Raw genomic sequence first — 20128 nt, forward strand, 5'->3', positions numbered from 1 at the left:
CTTTGTTAAGGAATCCAGGCAATTTGAGTACTGAATCTAGGCAATTTGAAAGTGTACCATCCCAGACACCACCTATTCAAGACACTTCTCTGCAAAAGCTGAGCTAGTTTTGCAATGCAGATCTCCAAATCCTTGTTTCACATCACAGGTATTTTACCTGTAAATGACGATCTGGTTGGCCACTAGGAGAACAGGGTACCAGACTAGATGGGCCACTAGTCTGATCCAGAACACACTTACAATTCTGTGTAATTCCACTCCAGCTTTCGCATCCAGTAGCCGTCCCCCCTACCCCCAATCTCATGATAAAATCCTCCAATCTGTCACCTATTTGGGATGTTTATCCCCAACAGCCAATACAGTGGTACCTCGCAAGACGAATGCCTCGGAAGACGAAAAACTCGCAAGACGAAAGAGTTTTTCGTTTTCTGAGTTGCTTCGCAAGACGGATTTCCCTATGGGCTTGCTTCACAAGACGAAACGTCTTGCGCCTTTTTTTAAAAACTGCCAATGCATTCCTATGGGAAACCGTCAATACACAGTGGTGCTTCGCAAGATGAAAAAACTTGTAGAACGAAAAAACTCGCAGAATGAATTAATTTCGTCTTGCGAGGCACCACTGTAATCAGTTTTTGCATTTGAAGTGGAAAACCACATAAACTTGTCCCACCCACTATTCAGTTTGTATAGGACCAGCTTGGAGGCTTACCAGCACAGCACATTTACCTATCTCAAACAAGTATAGTGCAGAATTTGCAAACACACACACACAAATCCAGATTTCAGAACTGGATTAACATCTCAGGAACTACACTGCAGCTCGAGGTCTCAGTAGCTATGCAGCAATTAATCAGAGCTCCAATCTTTGGTTTGTGTGTTCCAGTGGAGCAAACAGGGAAACAGTTTTGGCCTGAAAACCTCCCATAACTTTAAGCCTTCATCAATTACCCACACAAGGGAAATGCTTCCTTTTGAACTTCTTTGATTTCCATTCCGTTTTGTGGATTTTGGTTTTCTAAAAGGCAGCAGATATTCACTTTGGAGGGCAGGAGAAGAAGCTACTTTATCTGCTCAGACGTCAGGCACATATCGACGTCTTCTACAAAGGGCTTGCTCAGATGCCCAGAAGAGTCAATATTTGGTAGAGAGCAAGCATTAAATTTTCAAGCATCCTCCGAGTCAAGGTGACTTTCACTGTTTTCTTCTGAACACCCCCTCCTAACTCCTCTTGCCACACACAACCCCTCCCTGTCAACTGGATTGACAGCAGAAAGCTGCGCTCCACCACTTTGTAACACCATCAAAGGTCTGGGAGATACCAGAAGCCATGCTGTGCTAGCAGCCTTCTCACCAAGAGGAAGTGACAGTCTTTGAGCCCAAACCAACACCCCAGGAGAGCATAAATTCAACAGGGTGCAATATGCATCATGCCATGGTACAGTCTCAAGACTGGAAATATGTATCCAGGAAAAGGAAACATAGCTCCGAAGGGCAAAAGTAAGAGGAGCAAGCCTTGTGGCAGCAGGTAAAGCATGAAATGCGGTGGCTACCAGAGGTTCTTCTTAGGCAAGACACACAAGGCATATAAAGGGAAGTATAAACCTTTATCGAAGAGCTAATATTGATTACAGTGGACGCTCGGGTTGCAAATGTGATCCATGCAGGATGCATGTTCGCAACCTGCAGCATCTGCAACCCGCAGCGGCACATCTGTGCATGCGCAGGTTGCGATTCGGCACTTCTGCGCATGCACAAAGCGCAATTTAGCGCTTCTGCACATGCGCGACTGCCGGAACCCGGAAGTAATCTGTTCTGGTACTTCCAGGTTTCGGCGGTCCGCAACCCAAAAAACGCAACCTGAAGCATCTGTAACCCAAGGTATGACTATACTGGTTTTCAGCAAAATCAGAATGGAGGTGCTTTTTGTGCTATAAACATCATGAGTTCTTCACATAATTGGAAGCTGAAAAAGCCTAATGAAAAAGGGTGCAAGCACTTCTCGTATGTAACATTGGCTGAACTCAGGTATTCCAAAGAGAATTTGGAGTAGCTATGTTAGAAGTATATTGGAATGAAGCTATACGGTTTTAGCAGAAGGAATATTAAGAATGATATGAACAGTAAGTGTTAATGCGTTAAATTGGGAAATTGAAAATTAAATTGTATTATGATAAATTAAAGATTAAATTGAAGAATCATAGAATCATAGAATCATAGAGTTGGAAGAGACCACAAGGGCCATCGAGTCCAACCCCCTGCCAAGCAGGAGGGAAGAGGGAAAGGATTTGTTGAATTAGATAATTTGGACTAGAATACAAAAAACGGAGGTGTGAGGAAGTCGAGGAAATAAGCTAATGAAAGATGTGGATATAAAATCTGGATGTGTGTTTTTACTTTTGTTTTTTTTTTGTTTTTTATGTTGTATTGTTATATTGTTTTTATTTCAGTTTCTATTGTGGATGTATTGTTTGTTGAATTTGTGTATTGTTTTTTTCTTTTTCTTTTATTATTCTTTATTGTCTTTCTTGATATAAGTATAAAATACCTAATAAAAAATTTTATTTAAAAAAAAAGAGAGAATTTGGAGTAGCTGTGCATTTTGCAAGTGGAAAGAGCAAAGGTTCTAAGTAGTGTTCTTGTCTCATTCCCCCAAGAACCTGCTGGACCAGCCTGAAAGGTCTATCTAATATGGCACCAAGCTCCACACCACATGCACCCCAAGCCAACAAGAAGGACTTGAAGACATGAGTCCACCCTGTTTCTCCATCAATTGGCATTCATTGGCACAAACAATACGATCCCAGAGATTGCATTGGCACATGGGGCCGGTACTAAACAGCTCGCCACCACTAGCTTAGAAGAGTTAAGGTGGACACTTTTATGAAGAACATTTGTGTTTATTAAACTATATCTACTAGGTATTGTGGAAAAATACAAGCCTGAAAAACCCGCTCTGATGAGCTCTCCCAGGATTGGGTTGTGAGCTATTTCACCCAAAGCTGGAAAACAACTTATTTCTCAACCCAACTTTGAAAACCAGTTCTTCCTCGCAATCCCCTATGATCTCATGGACATTGGGAAGAGTTCTGCTGGATTGAGACAAAGGTCTATCTAGTCCAACATCCTGTTCTCACAGGCCAGTGGAAAAACTCACAAACTGGATTTGAGTGCAGCAGTGCTCTCCCCACTTGTGATGCTCAGAAACTGTTACTCAGAGGCTTGCTGCCTTTGATAAGGGACAACAAAGTCATTATGACTTATTTCCCTTGATAGATTCTTCCTCAATAAATCTGTTTAGATTTTGGAGTTCTGAAGTACCCAACCTTGTTTCTGCAGGAGAACTAAAGTACTAGGCATTCTTCGCTGCCCTGGTTTCATTTTTGGATCTTGGGCAGAGCACAGCGCACCTGTCGTTCACCTGTGTCTCTCCCCATCACCAGTTCCTTGATGGTAAAACTTTGCACTTGCTCACTTCAGAATTGACTCTCTTGCAGTGCTGTCATCTCAGAAATAACTCTCAAGCCTAATGAGGCTTATCCCTAAATAGAGGACTAGAGAGGCGCAACATTGCCTTGGCAACCCGCGTCCTAGTCACATCCAGACTTGACTTCTGCAATGTAATTTATGTGGGGCTGTCTCTCCAGCCTGCTTCCAGATCAGCTCTCACACACTACTCCAGCAGCTGGGGGGGGGGGGCTCTTAGTTGTGGCTTTTGAAACCTGGCTCATTCTTTTGGGATGTTGAAGAGGACACTTAAGCGGCCGGCTAAGGCCATTGCCTTGCAAAGAAAGATGGCTGGCTGGTTCAGAAAAATCCTCTTGTCGGATTCTAATCCTCACTGGATACAGGGCCATAAGAACTGGAAGGGACTAAGGTCACCAGCCAAATATACAAGAGTATATTCCTGTGGCCAGATATAGGAATCTCGGCGGCATCACTTGCCCACTCTCCTATATTTGAGCATGGTCATAAACAAGTAATGAGTGAGCTTCCCTTTTCCCAACCTGTCCATGTGTGCCAAAGTCAGATCACACAGCAATTATGGCACTCCCTCAGTGCTCTGCTTCAGTGACCTGCCTTGACCCGTGCGGATGTGGGGAAATAAGCCATCAAGAGAAGCCCCGGAATGACGGGACATGACATCTCCCATCCACCCTCCAAATACAATTCTAATTCTATTATCTCAATCACTCCATTATCCAAATAGCACCTCGTCAGTTTCCAGGCCCATTTTCGGACACATTAGGGTAATGGAAATGTGTGCGGTTGAGCAGCAGCTGAGGCTGCCGCCGAACATCCAGACAGCCCCTTGTCCCCCTGGACACTCGGCTGGGTGGACTGAAGGATGATGACTATATATCTGCAGCCCAATCCATTTACAGCAGCCAATGGATGCATTATGACTACAGGACTCAGATAAAGCGATATGAGGTCTTATGTAAGCAGAGACTCTGTGCAATCTGTTTTAAAATACTAGGGACTTCCAGCTTTTGTTTCAAATAATTACATGAAAACCAGTCCGTGTTGCTTTCTTCTCCCTCTCTCTTTTTTATTCACGTCCCATCAACAATACACAGCTCCTTCTTGTGCTGAACCCTGAAGTGGGTTTTTTTTTTCTCCCCACCCCCTAAAAGATGCTAAACTTTGCCTTCATGCCCTGACTTCTCCTTTGCGTTCAACAATTTCATGAACATTCTGTGATGTCATTGCATCTCAGCCAATGGCTGGTGGGTGTCACAATGGGCAAAATATGTCTAGATCAGTCTCTTAGCTGTTAGGCTAAGGCGAGCTTTCAACTTCACGATGACCCTGGGGCTCAATTCCTGGGTTGTGCAGGTCACATCTGAGGAACATCTCTCAAAGGCAGCTGCTTAGAGTGTTAGGATACAAATTTTTTGGAGCCAACTTTCTAAAAACCAAAACACATTTTAGGAGTGGTGTACAACCTTCGGTGTACAACAGCGGTTAAAGAGGAAAGATGTCACATACACTCCCATATATTTAACTAATGAGCTTCTAGGAAACAATGGAAAATAAACTCAAGCACATAAACTCATTATCTGCCATGCAGTAGAATTGTAGCATGGCACTGTGTGGAAGGTCCACACAGGAGGAGGAAAATGGTATGTGCACGAAGAACTGAGCATCTTACTTTGAAGAGGAAGAAACGACCCAAAATGAGAATGCAGAAAATACCTAATTGATAAATTCTGCGAATCTGATTAAAACTTCTGCCTTTCAACAAAATTCCTCAGAGGTTTCACCTTAGAAGCAACCTTCACATTTGTACTGGATTTTGCACTGAGTGAAATTTCAGAGGCAGTGCTAGTGTTTTTAGGTGGGGCGAATGGGGGACGGGACGGGACATCATATTATTCTCCAGCAAACTGGAATCCCTTGGCTGGTGTTGAGTCAGATCGAGTATGACGGACTGCTGTTTCCAATCAATTACACCACCTCCCCCTCCATCACAAGCGGTTTTCTCTGCTAATTATATGAGTTTATTATTCCTAAAGCCCAGGTTGAACTCCAAATTCCAGGGGTCAAATGGGGTCAGGCAAGCAATCAGTTCCACATTTTCCTAAGCGAGAAAGCCCCGAGCAATCAGTCACTGCCAAGCAGTTCATAATGACCAGCCTAGAAGTTAATGGCCTGAAGCAAAAAAAAAAAAAAATCCCCTTTAAGAAAAGAAAAGAGTGCCATGTATATGTTTGGTGGTGGTGATAAGGAAGAGGACAAAGGAAATAGCTGTTGTACCTTCTTTGGAATATCCTACGACAGAACCTTTAGAAACGGATGCAATCGAGGTCCCATCTCTGCAGAAGCCATAAAGCTCTGAATTAATCCCTGGACTCCTTTCTTGACCCCAGACTCATTTCTTTTTCTTTGATCAAAATTGTGCCTCTGATCAAAGGAAACCATTTTGTTTGGGGGAAGGGGAAGACAGATTCATAAAGCCCTATCTGAGGATTCAAGGAAATCAGCCCTGAGTGCTCACTGGAAGGACAGATCCTGAAGCTGAGGCTCCAAGACTTTGGCCACCTCCTGAGAAGAGAAGACTCCCTGGAAAAGACCCTGAGGTTGGGGGAGATTGAGGGCACAAGGAGAAGGGGAGGACAGAGGACGAGATGGTTGGACAGTGTTCTCGAAGCTACCAACATGAGCTTGACCAAACTGCGGGAGACAGTGGAAGACAGGAGTGCCTGGCGTGCTCAGGTCCAGGGGGTCACAAAGAGTCGGACATGACTAAACAACTAAACAAAAACAAATCTGAGGATTCAAAATACACAACCACTAGAGCATGGGTCCACTCTCAACTTGCCCTGTTTCCATGATTGCCACCTGCCATCACTGTCTGTGCACTTGCAGGCTCAGCTGCAGCAGGGAGGTCTGTCAATAGGCTGGAAACTTGAGTGCTGTTGCCATCTTCTCAAATGTGCAGGAAGTGGTGGGGAAAGGCCTATGTGGGATGTGGGGGTCAGTGCATGATGGGCAAATATGACCCCACTCCCCTACCTCGCATGGTTGTCCAGTTCTGGGCACCACAGTTCAAGAAGGACACTGACAAACTGGAACGTGTCCAGAGGAGGGCAACCAAAATGGTCAAAGGCCTGGAAACGATGCCTTATGAGGAACGGCTAAGGGAGCTGGGCATGTTTAGCCTGGAGAAGAGGAGGTTAAGGGGTGATATGATAGCCATGTTCAAATATATAAAAGGATGTCACATAGAGGAGGGAGGAAGGTTGTTTTCTGCTGCTCCAGAGAAGCGGACACGGAGCAATGGATCCAAACTACAAGAAAGAAGATTCCACCTAAACATTAGGAAGAACTTCCTGACAGTAAGAGCTGTTCGACAGTGGAATTTGCTGCCAAGGAGTGTGGTGGAGTCTCCTTCTTTGGAGGTCTTTACGCAGAGGCTTGACAACCATATGTCAGGAGTGCTCTGATGGTGTTTCCTGCTTGGCAGGGGGTTGGACTCGATGGCCCTTGTGGTCTCTTCCAACTCTATGATTCTATGATTCTATGGTTATTATTGAATGCTTGAATGCTCAAGTGTGTTTTATGAATATCCTCACTGGATCAGACAAGGTCCATCTTTACTGACTTTCTCAACAGCACCCAGTTGGATATTTGCTAGCTAGATATGGTCAAATACAATGTTAGCCCTATGCAGTGTTCTGCCCGGACACTGAGGTCCAGCTCTGAGGGCCTTCGGCAGTTCCCTCATTGCGAGAAGCCAAGTTACAGGGAACCAGGCAGAGGGCCTTCTCAGTAGTGGCACCCGCCCTGTGGAACACCCTCCCACCAGATTTCAAAGAGAACAACAACTACCAGACTTTTAGAAGACATCTGAAGGCAGCCCTGTTTAGGGAAGCTTTTAATGTTTAACAGACCACTGTATTTTAATACTCTGTTGGAAGCTGCCCAGAGTGGCTGGGGAAACCCAGCCAGATGGGCGGGGTATAAATAATAAATTCTATTCTATTCAGAGCAGAACTGTTGACATTAATGGGCATTGATTTCAGTGGGTCTACTATAGAATAATAGAATCATAGAATTGTCTCTAGTCTCTAGTCCCCCCTGCAATGAAGGAATGTCAACAAAATCATCCATGACAGATGGCCACCCAACCTCTGTATTAAAATCTCCAAGGAAGGAGAGTCCATCACTTCCTGAGGGAGTCGATTCCACTGTCCAACAGCTTTTACTGTTGGAAAGTTCTTCCTGATGTTTAACTGGAATCTCCTTTCTTGTAACTTGAAACCATGGGTTTGAGTCCTACCTTCCGGAGCAAGAGAAAACAAGCTTGCTCCATCCTTCATGCGAGAGCCCTTTAGATATTTGAAGGTGGCGCTCATATCTCTTCTCAGTCTCCTCTTTTCCAGGCTAAACATACCCAGCTCCTTCAACAGCACCTCATAAGGCTTAGTTTCTAAACCCTTGATCATCTTGGTCGCTCTCCTCTGCACACGTTTCAACTTGCTATTAAGACTGCAGAGAGAATAATTGGGTCCACTCTTCCCACCTTTGATCAAATCTATGCGTCCAGGTGCTATAAGAAAACTGCGGAGATAGCGCAGGATAGTGCGCACCCCGGAAATGATCTCTTTCAGCTTCTGCCTTCTGGAAGAAGGTACAGGGTTATAAAGACTAGGACTAGCCACCTGAGAAACAGTTTTTATCCAGATGGGATTTTGGTTTTAAACGCAGTGTAAGGAGTCTCTATGGGAGTATATTGTATTTAAAAATGGGGTATCAGAGTTTTAAGGGCCTAACCAGGTTGGGATAGCTAGGATAGCAGGCTTGTTGGTTTTTGAATGTCTTATGGAGATTTTTCAATTTCCATGTTCTGTATGGGACAATGACAATAAAGATTATCATATCCTTCTTAAATTGTGGTGCCCAGAACTGGACACAGTATTCCACCTGTGGTCTGACCAAGTTCTATTATGAGTAGAATTTACTTGACATGCCCAAGGCAGCTAACACAATTCCTCCATCTTGTCATGCTACGCTATAGAAGAAAGTTGCATTTCCCATTAAAAGAAAGGATGCGGATAACACCACCAAACTTTCTGAAGAATTACAAAAGCACGACAGATCCCTTGTCTTCTCGGAAATCTGGCTGCTATCCCTCGATACTTCCTCATGCATTTTTATTTTTATTTTTTACATCTAGGGAAGGGGTTGCCTTTATGGTACATGTCTGCTTTTCCTTTGCTCCATTTCATTTCCCTCGAGCATTGGCTCAAAAAAAATGCATTTTCAGCACGTACCAGGGCTCTTCTGAAGCCATGCAGAGCCTTAGATGGGAAAAGACCCCAGCCCTCACTGCTCCCCTCCACGAGCTGCTTAGATTAGATTTGCACTTCCCCAGCTGATTGTTGGTATTGGTTGCTGCCAGAATTGGACAGAGTAATAGCAAATCTAGAGGGGGGAAATCGGTTAACAAACCAGTGCTTGGAAATGACCTGGAAAATGGGAGGTCTCCAGGAGAAGGGGGTCTGGCTGTCAGTGGAATTAGAGGAGACAGCTGTTTAACCAAGTCTGGGATTACAGAGCTTCCAGGATTCATATGTAATCATCAGCTTCTTAAATTTCCTTTCTGCGGGGCTCCCTCTCCTCCCCCGCCCCCCACCCCTGCCAGATCCGGGAGGGAGGGATGAAGATTTTCCAGATTTGTTACTAATTTCCTCAACAATGAAGAAAGGGGGAGGGGGTGGGTTCTTTAACTGTCCTTGCTGCAGCGACCTCTCCCAGCATGGAAATAAGATGGCCAATCTGCTTGGCTCTGAAACAATCGGATTTCATGTGATGCAGAAAGTGGGAAGGGAGGGAGAAAATAGAACAATCAAATAGCGCAGCCACAGAAATATCCTTTGAAATAAATATATGTTGGTGTTTAGTCATTTAGTCGTGTCCGGCTCTTCGTGACCCCATGGACCAGAGCATGCCAGGCACTCCTGTCTTCCACTGCCTCCCGCAGTTTGGTCAAACTCATGCTGGTAGCTTCGAGAACACTGTCCGACCATCTCATCCTCTGTCGTCCCCTTCTCCTTGTGCCCTCCATCTTCCCCAACATCAGGGTCTTTTCCAGGGAGTCTTCTCTTCTCATGAGGTGGCCAAAGTCTTGGAGCCTCAGCTTCAGGATCTGTCCTTCCAGTGAGCACTCAGGGCTGATTTCCTTCAGAATGGAGAGGTTTGATCTTCTTGCAGTCCATGGGACTCTCAAGAGTCTCCTCCAGCACCAGAATTCAAAAGCATCACTTCTTTGGCGATCAGCCTTCTTTATGGTCCAGCTCTCACTTCCATACATCACTATTGGGAAAACCATAGCTTGAAGTATACGGACCGTTGTCGGCAAGGTGAAGTCTCTGCTTTTAAGATGCTGTCTAGGTTTGTCATAGCTTTTCTCCCAAGAAGCAGGCGTCTTTTAATTTCATGACTGCTGTCACCATCTGCAGTGATCATGGAGTCCATACAGTTTTTAAACACTGTGAGTGTTTACTGTTTCGTGTTTTGTTTTGTTTTCTTTATCCTCCAATTATTTGCCCACCCATTTTGTTCAAATTCACAGAATCCATTCCAGCATTCAAAACTCCAGAATTGCTCTCGGAATACACAATCCAAGCAGACCTGGACAGCTGTCAGAACCACAGAACAATTATTCGACAGAACTGAGGGGACCTCAGCACCCCAGACTAAGATTCTGCCTTCTTACAGATCCATAGATGTTTGGGAAAAGGCTGGAGAAACTTGAGGAAGGGACGCTGTTCCATTCTTAATCTGTACATTAACCATTTTTGAAAGCGCTCCCCAAAATAGCTCCCAGATCAAAACGGGAGTAGTAATGCAACCAACATATATAGCAGAAATAAACAGAGCTGTCCCACTTAAATAGAGAGAATTCAGTGTGCTCTGTGCAAATATAATTGAGAGTCTGCACCACAGTTGACTTGAGATGGGAATCAAAGACATATTCACAGATTTGAGATGCACCGATATTTCCAGTTTCACATTCTATTTACTTATTTATTTATCTATCTATGTATCTAGTTATAGTGACATCAGTGTGACTATTTGAATTTGCGGTGAAATGATTTTTTTTTAAAAAAATCTCAGAATGCAAAATCGGAGTGCGTTAGAGCTACTGGCATCTTCTGACTATCTTGACAATCTCTCACGGAAGATTTCAGGAGCTGATGGATACTAAATTTAATTGCATGTCAAATATCAAAACTAGGCAAAAAGCTACATACAAGGAGTGGAGGATTCTAGGTGCATAGTAGTCACTGGTGCCTTAAAAAAATAGGAAAGTCCCTGTTACTGGCTGCTGAAGATGCGAGGGAGCAACTTTCTCACACAACCTGGAAAACCCGCTAGTGCCATAAACACCTCCCCTGAGCCAAAGGTCATCTTCTCTGGGTGCCTCCACCAAAGGAAGTGAGATGGCCAGCTGCTCAAGAGAGAGAGAGAGCCTTTTCAATGGTTGTTCCCCAGTTCTTGAAATGCCCTCCCTATAGAGACTTGCCTGTTATCTAAATTACGGCCCTTATTGTACCTATTTAATTTTCACAGGCATTTAAAATTCTTCAGATCTTTCAATGCTGTCTTCATGGTTTGCTGCATGTAGGTTCAATTTTACTGTGCTTGCTTGTTTTCTGCTTGCTTTAAATATATATATATATATATATATATATAGGTTTTTTAAAATAAAGATAAAAATTGTACCACTCACCACTCAGAAAATGTTAGTTATTAGTCATAGAATCATAGAGTCTGAAAGGACCTTGAGAGTCATAATAATAATAATAATAATAATAATAATAATAATAATAATAATAATAATTTTTACTTATACCCTGCCCATCTGGGTGGGTCTCCCCAGCCAACCCCCTGCAATACAGGAATATACAAATTTGAATAGTCAATATACAATTGCTGTTGGTGGACAAATCAATAAATAAAGCAGAAACTGCAGGAAACATCGCACCGTAATCATCAAAGACAGTCAGGTTTTAAATAGCACTGTATATCAGCTGTTTCAGCTGCTTCATGCAATAAAATACTAAAGGCCAACACATGGTTAACTACTAAATGCTGTCAAACATGAAATGCTGGAATGAAATATCCCCGAATGTTGAACTGATATATTTTAACACTTGGAAATATAAAGCAAATATTTGAGTGTGCGGAGAATATTTAACATCAAAATTCGTGGAGGAGAAATTGTGACAGCTTCCAAAGGACGTGATGGTATGCTTTCCCCCTTATTAATAGCCTCGAAGCACACGCTGATCTTGCCATGCCTCTGACCAACTCGCCAAACCACATCTCATCTCATCTCTCGATGTCGTTGCTCCTAAACCTGCAGGCATGTTTAGACAAAGAGACCTTTCTTAACCGCATCCAAGCTGCTCATCATAACTTGAAGAAGCCCCAGGAGTAACAATTGGGTAGCATATGTGTCAGGGAACTGCCATCGGAGCCAGGAGGAGAGGGAGGGCTCCAGAGGGATTCCGGAGAGCGTCCTGGGAGGGAGAGAAGCAGCACATCTTCTGGGGAAGGAAATCAGCGTAGCACCAGTGGAGGAGGGGGGCAGATGGGGGAATCGGCGAGGTGGCTCCAAGACTCCTCGCCGGGGACCAGCGGGGAGAGCACGGGTCCTCCGATGCCCACATCCTCCCTGCACAGAAGGCTTCCGCGCAGGGAGAGTAGGCGGAGACTAGGCGTCAAAGAACTTTTATTCTGGAAGAAGTTCAAGAAACGCCCACTGACGGATTCTGCCAGCGATTGAGACAGCCACGGGTGAGTGGCTGTCCGGACAGGAAAGGTTCACTCAGGCAACCCAGCCAGGTGTTGGCACCGATTTACGCACGAGCAACCCCTAGAACCATTACAATATGTAATACTAATATTTTTTTAAAAAAGGAAAGGCTGTAGAGCCTAAATTAGAATAACCAAAGAACCCACACGACTACACACCCCTTTAAACTGATATCTTGGGATTCCAAACGCCCAGTCCAATATATATTTGTTACATATACTGAGTTGGGTCTGGGAAATAGGCTAACCACAGGATGAATTATGAGTGTCTGGCATAATACGCTTTGCGATGATCAAGATTGTCTATTTCCAAAGGCTCACCAGCACAGTCAGAGTTTCGGGGTTGCAAATACGTAATACAAGTAGCACTTGTCCACACTTCCACTGGGAAAACTCGCTGTTTACCACTGAATTGGAACAAAAATCAGCTGGGTTTTCTAAGGATTGACGTTTGATCCAATTCAGTGGTGAGCAGCTGGTTTTCCTGGGGAAAGTTGCAGGGCAAACGAAAAACCTAGGAAGCATGGAACAAGCTGGAGTGTAGACAAGCCCTTAATAAATCTATGTACATAGAAAGGGTTGATTGGTCCAAGCCCAACACAAAGCGATGCATGACTTCAGCAAATCTTTCCCTGATGTGAAATGGCCAAAATTCCTAGGATCCCTATCTATGGATCCTTATATGACTGAGCAATACCCTTGAATAATGCAATTTTCCTTTGCCCTACAGAGAAGACCTGTGGACACACACAGGCCATTGGTCCATCAAAGGCTGTATTGTCGACACTGACTGGCAGTCTCTCCCAGCCCTACCTGGAGGTGCCGGTGGGCTGAACCCGAGACCTTTCGCATGCAGGCAGATGCTCTACCACAGAGCTATGGCCTTTCCCCAAGAAGGAAGGCAGATTTAACTCTCCTCATCCATGCACCTCCTTCATGGATCACTGCCTTGTCATGGCGAAGGAGCTTCAATAATTCAGAGAAGCTATGGGCTATGCCATGCAGGGCCACCCAAGATGGACAGGTCATAGTGGAGAGTTTTGACTAAACGTGATCCACCTGGAGCAGGAACTGGCAAGCCACTCCAGTATCCCTGCCAAGAAAACTCCATGGACAAAAACAACAGGCATATAAAACTTATGACGCTGGAAGATGAGCCCCTCAGGTCGGAAGGCGTCCAACATGCTACTGGGGAAGAGCGGAGGACAAGTACAAGTAGATTCAAAGCTGATGAAGCGGCTGGGCCAAAGCCAAAAGGTCGCTCAGTTGTGGATGTGCCTAGAAGCGAAAGGAAAGTCCAATGCTGTAAAGAAAAATATTGCATAGGAACCTGGAACGTAAGAACCATGAACCTTGGTAAGCTGGATGTGGTCAAAAACGTGATGGCAAGAATAAATATTGACATCCTGGGCATCAATGAACTAAAATGGCCTGAAGCTCAACATCAAACAACTAAGATCATGGCCACTGGTCCCATCACCTCCTGGCAAATAGAAGGGGAAGAAATGGAGGCAGTGAGAGATTTTACTTTCTTGGGCTCCATGATCACTGCAGATGGTGACAGCAGTCACAAAATTAAAAGACGCCTGCTTCTTTGGATAAAAGCAACGACAAACCTAGACAGCATCTTAAAAAGCAGAGACATCACATTGCCGACAAAGGTCCGCATACTTAAAGCTATGGTTTTCCCAGTACTGGTGTATGGAAGTGAGAGCTGGACCATAAAGAAGGCTGATCGCCAAAGAAATGATCCTTTTGAATTATGGTGTTGGAGGAGACTCTTGAGAGTCCCATGGACTGCAAGAAGATCAAACCTATCCACTCTTATGGAAATCAGCCCTGAGTGCTCACTGGAAGGACAGATCGTGAAGCTGAGGCTCCAATACTTTGGCCATCTCATGAGAAGAGAAGACTCCCTGGAAAAGACCCTGATGTTGGGGGGCACAAGGAGAAGGGGACGACAGAGGACGAGATGGTTGGACAGTGTTCTCAAAGCTACCAACATGAGTCTGACCAAACTGTGGGAGGCAGTGGAAGACAGGAGTGCCTGGCATGCTCTGGTCCATGGGGTCACAAAGAGTTGGACACGACTAAATGACTAAACAACAACATCCTTGCACCCAGATTGCTCCAAAAAAATCTGACAAACTTTATATTGCAGTAGGGGGAAACCTGGGTTTTAACAAATCGTTGTGCCGGAATCTCATCTCGTTTATCCTCAAGACCCCAGATAAGAAAAGGAAGATTGATAGCGAGTGACGGGAAGCAGAAAGTAGCAGTGATAAGATTGTCATTTATGCAAAATGTGGGCCAAAAAAAAAAGAGAGAGAAAGGTAGAAGAAGAAGCAGCAATCTGTCCTTTGTCGCCGCTGCCCTCACAGCCCATGAATTATAGCTTATGGCTAAGTAGCTAATGAAGATGAATGGATAAAACGGCACCTCTCTTTCCTATACAGCTCATATTTGGTATATGAATATTCATGGCAGTGGAGAAGGATGAGGTAATAACAGGCACCCTTGAAAGCACATGGTAGGTACCCATGGGACCAGTGGCATAGCGTGGGTTGTCAGCACCCGGGGCAAGGCAAGTAATTTGCGCCCCCTAACCCGCGGACTTGCGCCCCCTAACCCGTGGATTTGCGCCCCCTAACCCTAACCCCCAGATGTTGCGCCCGGTGCGGCCGGCCCCCTCTGCACCCCCTACGCTACACCACTGCATGGGACAAACACAAATCTTCTTGCCCAGTGGTTCCCAAACCTTTTCAGACCACTTCCCCATTGGCTCCAAAAACTCATCCAGGGCCAGACTTAGGTTTGATGAGGCCCTAAGCTACTGAAGGTAATTGGGGCCCTTTATATGTCCAGTTGTCCTTTGTCAACAACAAATTGTCGCTGTTTTTTGTGTGTTGAATATATGCTATATGGTAATTTATGGACCTAATAGGTGTCTAAAGTCATTTGAACATAACAAAATATGTATTTTATCAAAGTAATTGTTGAACTGAAATACAATTAAGAAGAGGCATATTAATAGTGAAATACTTTTTAATTTTGGGGGGCCCCCAAGAGAGTGGGGCCCTAAGCTATAGGTTGTTTAGCTTATATGTAAATCCAGCACTGAACTCATCCCTAGTGCCCTCTTATGCTATTACTCAGAACAATGGTTTGCACGGCGCACTAAGTAAGACAACACCACAGTAAAATTCAAAGCAGTAGCAGTTAATTGCACATTTGTTCAAAACCCAATTAAAACTATTTGATTCATTCCACAGAACTGATGAACAAGATTTTCAAAGAATACCAGGTTTGCAAAGTCTGAAAGTCATTTACGGCCCCTGCAACCTCAGTGCCTCTTAGCACCACACCCAATGTGATATCACCACCCGCAGGGTGTGGTACCACCCAGTTTTGGAACCAGGGCTCTAGAACTTTGGTCTTCAACTTGGGATCGTGTCATTGACTCTCATTTGCAATATGCCATTGACAGCACTAATTCCACCCGTTCCATTTCATTTGTTCTGGACTATTTAAAAGAGGAGAACGAGAGAGAGGGGGGGAGAGAGAGAGAGAAGGAAAGTTTGGTGAAAGGGAGAGGAAGAGAAAACGCACCACAGGGAGAGGATGAACATATATGGCGCAAAATGTTTGCTGCAATTTTGTGTACCCAACCTGCGAGTTGCTGGCATTCCTCTGTCTCTAGAGACAATGGAGTGCGCCTCTAGAGGTGAAGTCAAACCATTGCAGAATCACAGCGCCTGCTGTGGCTGCAGAGGTCAGTAACTCCCAAATATGTTCTGCAGGGCAGCCGGTACGGGTTTTCATTTTGAGTTTACTCCCAAATGCTTTCTCATGAATGATTATAGCCCCAAGCCAGAGGTGGTTTAGGATCAGAGTTTTCCTTCCTTCCCAGGTTGATGAGCCCCACCTGCTCCTACCTAGGAGTAAGTCCCATGAAACAGAGTGGGAGCACTACCAAGTAAACACACACAAGAGCAGGCTGCTCAGATGGACACCACATTTCAGGCTGGGCTTCCTTCGCCCCAAAAAGTTGAAAATGAAAGTTGGATAGTTGCGACAAGATGGCAAATCACAGCACTTTCCACCACAAGCTTTAGTACCGACACAAAATAGCAAGAAGAAGTAAACATAAATCGAAGTTGAAGCTGTTATTTTATTTATCCACTAAAATGCTGATGAGTTTCCACAAGGCTTTTATTTCTTTAAATTGTCACTGGTGTGTAAAGAGCTAAACTGAAGACCACTATGATCCACAGAACTGGCACTGTTCAAGGCACCACATAATACATGTTCTGCATTTGCAAGTAATCAGTCTTTGTGTGTGGCAGCAGGTGAACTTCGAAACTCCCTGCGCATTGACACCATGGAGGCAGTTTCACTGTACTCTTCTTGGTACCTGCTGAACACCTCTACATCTGCTATTCATTCATTTAATGACATTTATATACTACTTGAGTGGGAAAAAACCCCTCAAAGTTGTTTGTGAAAATAATAAAATTGTGAGTAAAAACAATTAAAACACTTTTAAAAAAACCTAAAATGAGGAATAAACTAAAGGCACATTAGCATTCTAAGTATCTGGGTAAGTAAAGGTAAAGGGACCCCTGACCATTAGGTCCAGTCGTGACCGACTCTGGGGTTGCGGCGCTCATTTCGCTTTATTGGCCGAGGGAGCCAGTGTTTGTCCGCAGACAGCTTCCGGGTCATGTGGCCAGCATGACTAAGCCGCTTCTGGCAAACCAGAGCAGCACACGGAAATGCCGTTTACCTTCCCGCTGGAGCGGTACCTATTTATCTACTTGCACTAGTGTGCTTTCGAACTGCTAGGTTGGTAGGAGCAGGGACCAAACAACGGGAGCTCACCCCGTCACGGGGATTTGAAGCGCCGACCTTCTGATCGGCAAGTCCTAGGCTCTGTGGTTTAACCCACAGCGCCACCCGCATCCCATAGTATCTGGGTAGGCCTGCCTAAATAAAAATGTTTTTGGCAGGCACCAAGAAGAGTCCAGTGAAGGTGCCTAGCTGATATCAATAGGCAGGGAGTTCCAAAGACCGATTTCATACAGAAACAGAACGGGTATTATGTGGCCTCAGTAGCAGTGCTGGTTCCTTGTTGCCTCTTTAAGGTCAGAGCGAAACAAGATGAAGTCCCACTGCGAAACATGATCCAGAGTTTGCTAAAGGGAAGAGGCTGTGCCTGTCCACAAGACTCTCTAATTGGAGAAGAAAAACGAGCACACAATTATTCCTGGAGTTAAAGGATGACAGCGCACGATAGCCACACCACTCACCTGCTTATCAGACATGAGGTACAGATGCTTGTGATCCACGGAAAAAGCCATGTCCCGCAAGATTGGACCGGTATCCACCACCTGGACAATCTCATACTCGAGGGCACCTCTGATGGGTCCATCAACACGGATCTGCGAAAACCAAAAAAGGGAGACATAAGGCAAAGGAACCATACGATATGATAATCTTTATTGTTATTGTCCCATACAGAACAATCAAATTGAAAAAAATCTACATCAGACATTCAAAAACCAACAAGCCTGCTATTCCAACTATCCTAGCCTGGTTAGCCCCTAAAAACTCTGATGCCCCATAACTGAATACAATATACACACATAGAGACTCATTACACTGCATTTAAAACCAGATAGAAAGTGTTTCTCAGGCAGCTAGTCCTAGTCTTTATAACCCTGTACCTTCTTCCAGAAGGCAGAAGCTGAAAGAGATCATTTCCGGGGTGCGCTCTATCCTGCGCTATCTCTGCGGCTTTCTTATGGCACCTGGAAGCATAGATTTGATCCAAGGTGGGAAGAGTGCACCCAATTATTCTCTCTGCACTCTTTACAACCATATAAAGGGCAAAGCTTGCATCAGGTTAGGACCAATGCCTAAGCCAATACCGCTCATCACCTGTAACCAATAAAGTTGTGGCCTTATTTAGCCCATTAACCTTAATAATTGTGTCATGTGTCTTTATTTCCAGTGGGGGGGGGGGCGGAACTCACCACGCAACTGCCTCCTGCTGGAATGAGTTCCACAGTTTAACCAAGCACTGTGCAAAGAAGGACTTCTTGTTATCTGTCCTGAACAGATAACATTCATATATATGTCTTAGTCTTCAGCCTCAGTCACTCACACAGAGCCAACTGGCCAGGGTCAATAAAAATCAATGATTTTTTTTTAATTAATTAAAAAATTGAATTTTTAAAAATTTAAATCGGATTTTAATTTAAAAATAAAATTCTTTTGGAGGAAAAATCTTTTTAAATATAGTCTTCTATTTGTTACATTATAGTCCAAATGTTTGCTAAAACGCAGTCTGTTTTTTTTTTTAAAAAAAAAAAAGTTTTAACCCCATCAGTTAACAAACATGGATACATATGCTATAATGTGATTGTTTTAGTTAAAGAGTTTAACTGGTTATTAAGGAAATGATTATTTTCCTCCTCCCAATGAAGTACAGCAGAAAAGTTCTCCAAATATAAATAGTTAACTTATTAAACCTCGCCGTAATTTCACAATCACCTGCCTATGTATTTATGGTAATAAAACTACTCTGAAAATTTATTATTCCAAAAACGAAACCTTCATAGGGCTGTAAATATTAAGATTATACCAGCAAGAATGAGTCTTTCTGTGAAAGAAAGAAAGAAAGAAAGAAAGAAAGAAAGAAAGAAAGAAAGAAAGATTTAAATCAAGTCTTACTGACTAGTGATTTAAACCATGATTTAAATCAATTTGAATTAAATCAAATCCACCCTGCAACCAGTCTCCACTTTCAAAGTCCCGCCCCATAGCCAATCTGGCAGCCCTGAAGGACCCTGACGTAAGGACATTAATTCCATTTCCCCTGAGCCCTCCCGCCACGCATTTCTATTCTGCCAGGAAGGCTGCTATTAAAAACAGCCGCCCGGCTCTCTGCAAAGGTCAGCCATCCGAGGGACCCTGCTGGCATCTGTTTGTTTGCTTGTTTGTTTGTTTGTTCGGATGCTATCTGGGGCTGGCGGTCGTATTTATACCCACTGAAGTATCAAGGCAATTAATATCCTCTCCCAGCAGCAAACAGATGCTTGTGTTCTAGCCTTCCAGCTTCAACCTGGCCCTGAATGATCTCCTTAATGAGCGAACAATACTATTAATCTTTAAAGGTGCAGGCGCCATCGCTCTCCACCCCTCTCTAGCCTGGCCAAAGGATACTCCTCGCTAGGCTAGGCTAAGCTGATGCCAGGCAGCACAACGTCAAGGCAGGAAGAATTCCAGCAGCTCCGGGGTAATAGGGGGAATCCTTTGGGGGCAGACTTCCTAGAGCTTGAGACCGCAGCAGCCACCATCTGCTGTCATCATGGCCAAAGGCCAGGGAGAACGAAGGCTGCAGCTATAGATGGGGCAGGGGAGAGATCCCAATTCAGTTTCCATGCAAAGTCAGAGCGAACGAAGTCACGCTTCCCAATGCAATACGCGGACCAAAACACAGCCATCCTTTCGAAACGTGTGCTTCTCTGAATTTTTGCAGCGTAGTAAAATAAATAAATAAATGCATGTATTGGTGAAAATAACATGCCAGTGCAGTTATACCTTTGGATACGAACGGGATCCGTTCCGGAGCCCTGTTCGCATCCTGAAGTAAATGTAAGACGCGACTGTGCATCTACGCATGCGCGGGTGGCATTTTGCCGCTCCCGCGCATGCGTGTGACGTCATTTTGAGCGTCTGCGCATGCGCAAGAGGCAAAACCCGGGTGTAACGCGCTCCGTTACTTCCGGGTCGCCAC

At 44.4% G+C, this 20128-nt stretch overlaps 1 protein-coding gene across 4 annotated transcripts in view; it reads right to left on the bottom strand.

Moving 5' to 3' along the window:
• Positions 1-20128, bottom strand: part of PLXNA4 (plexin A4) — a 618767-nt gene that overhangs the window by 271259 nt on the left and 327380 nt on the right. For all 4 annotated transcript variants that reach the window (XM_083401717.1, XM_083401718.1, XM_083401719.1 and 1 more), the window contains one exon: positions 17637-17768. In XM_083401717.1, the coding sequence (XP_083257843.1) occupies positions 17637-17768 (132 nt within the window). The remainder of the gene's footprint in view (positions 1-17636; positions 17769-20128) is intronic.

The sequence above is a fragment of the Podarcis tiliguerta genome (assembly GCF_965153285.1).
Source record: "Podarcis tiliguerta genome assembly, chromosome: 10".
Classification (NCBI taxonomy): Eukaryota; Metazoa; Chordata; class Lepidosauria; order Squamata; family Lacertidae; genus Podarcis; species Podarcis tiliguerta.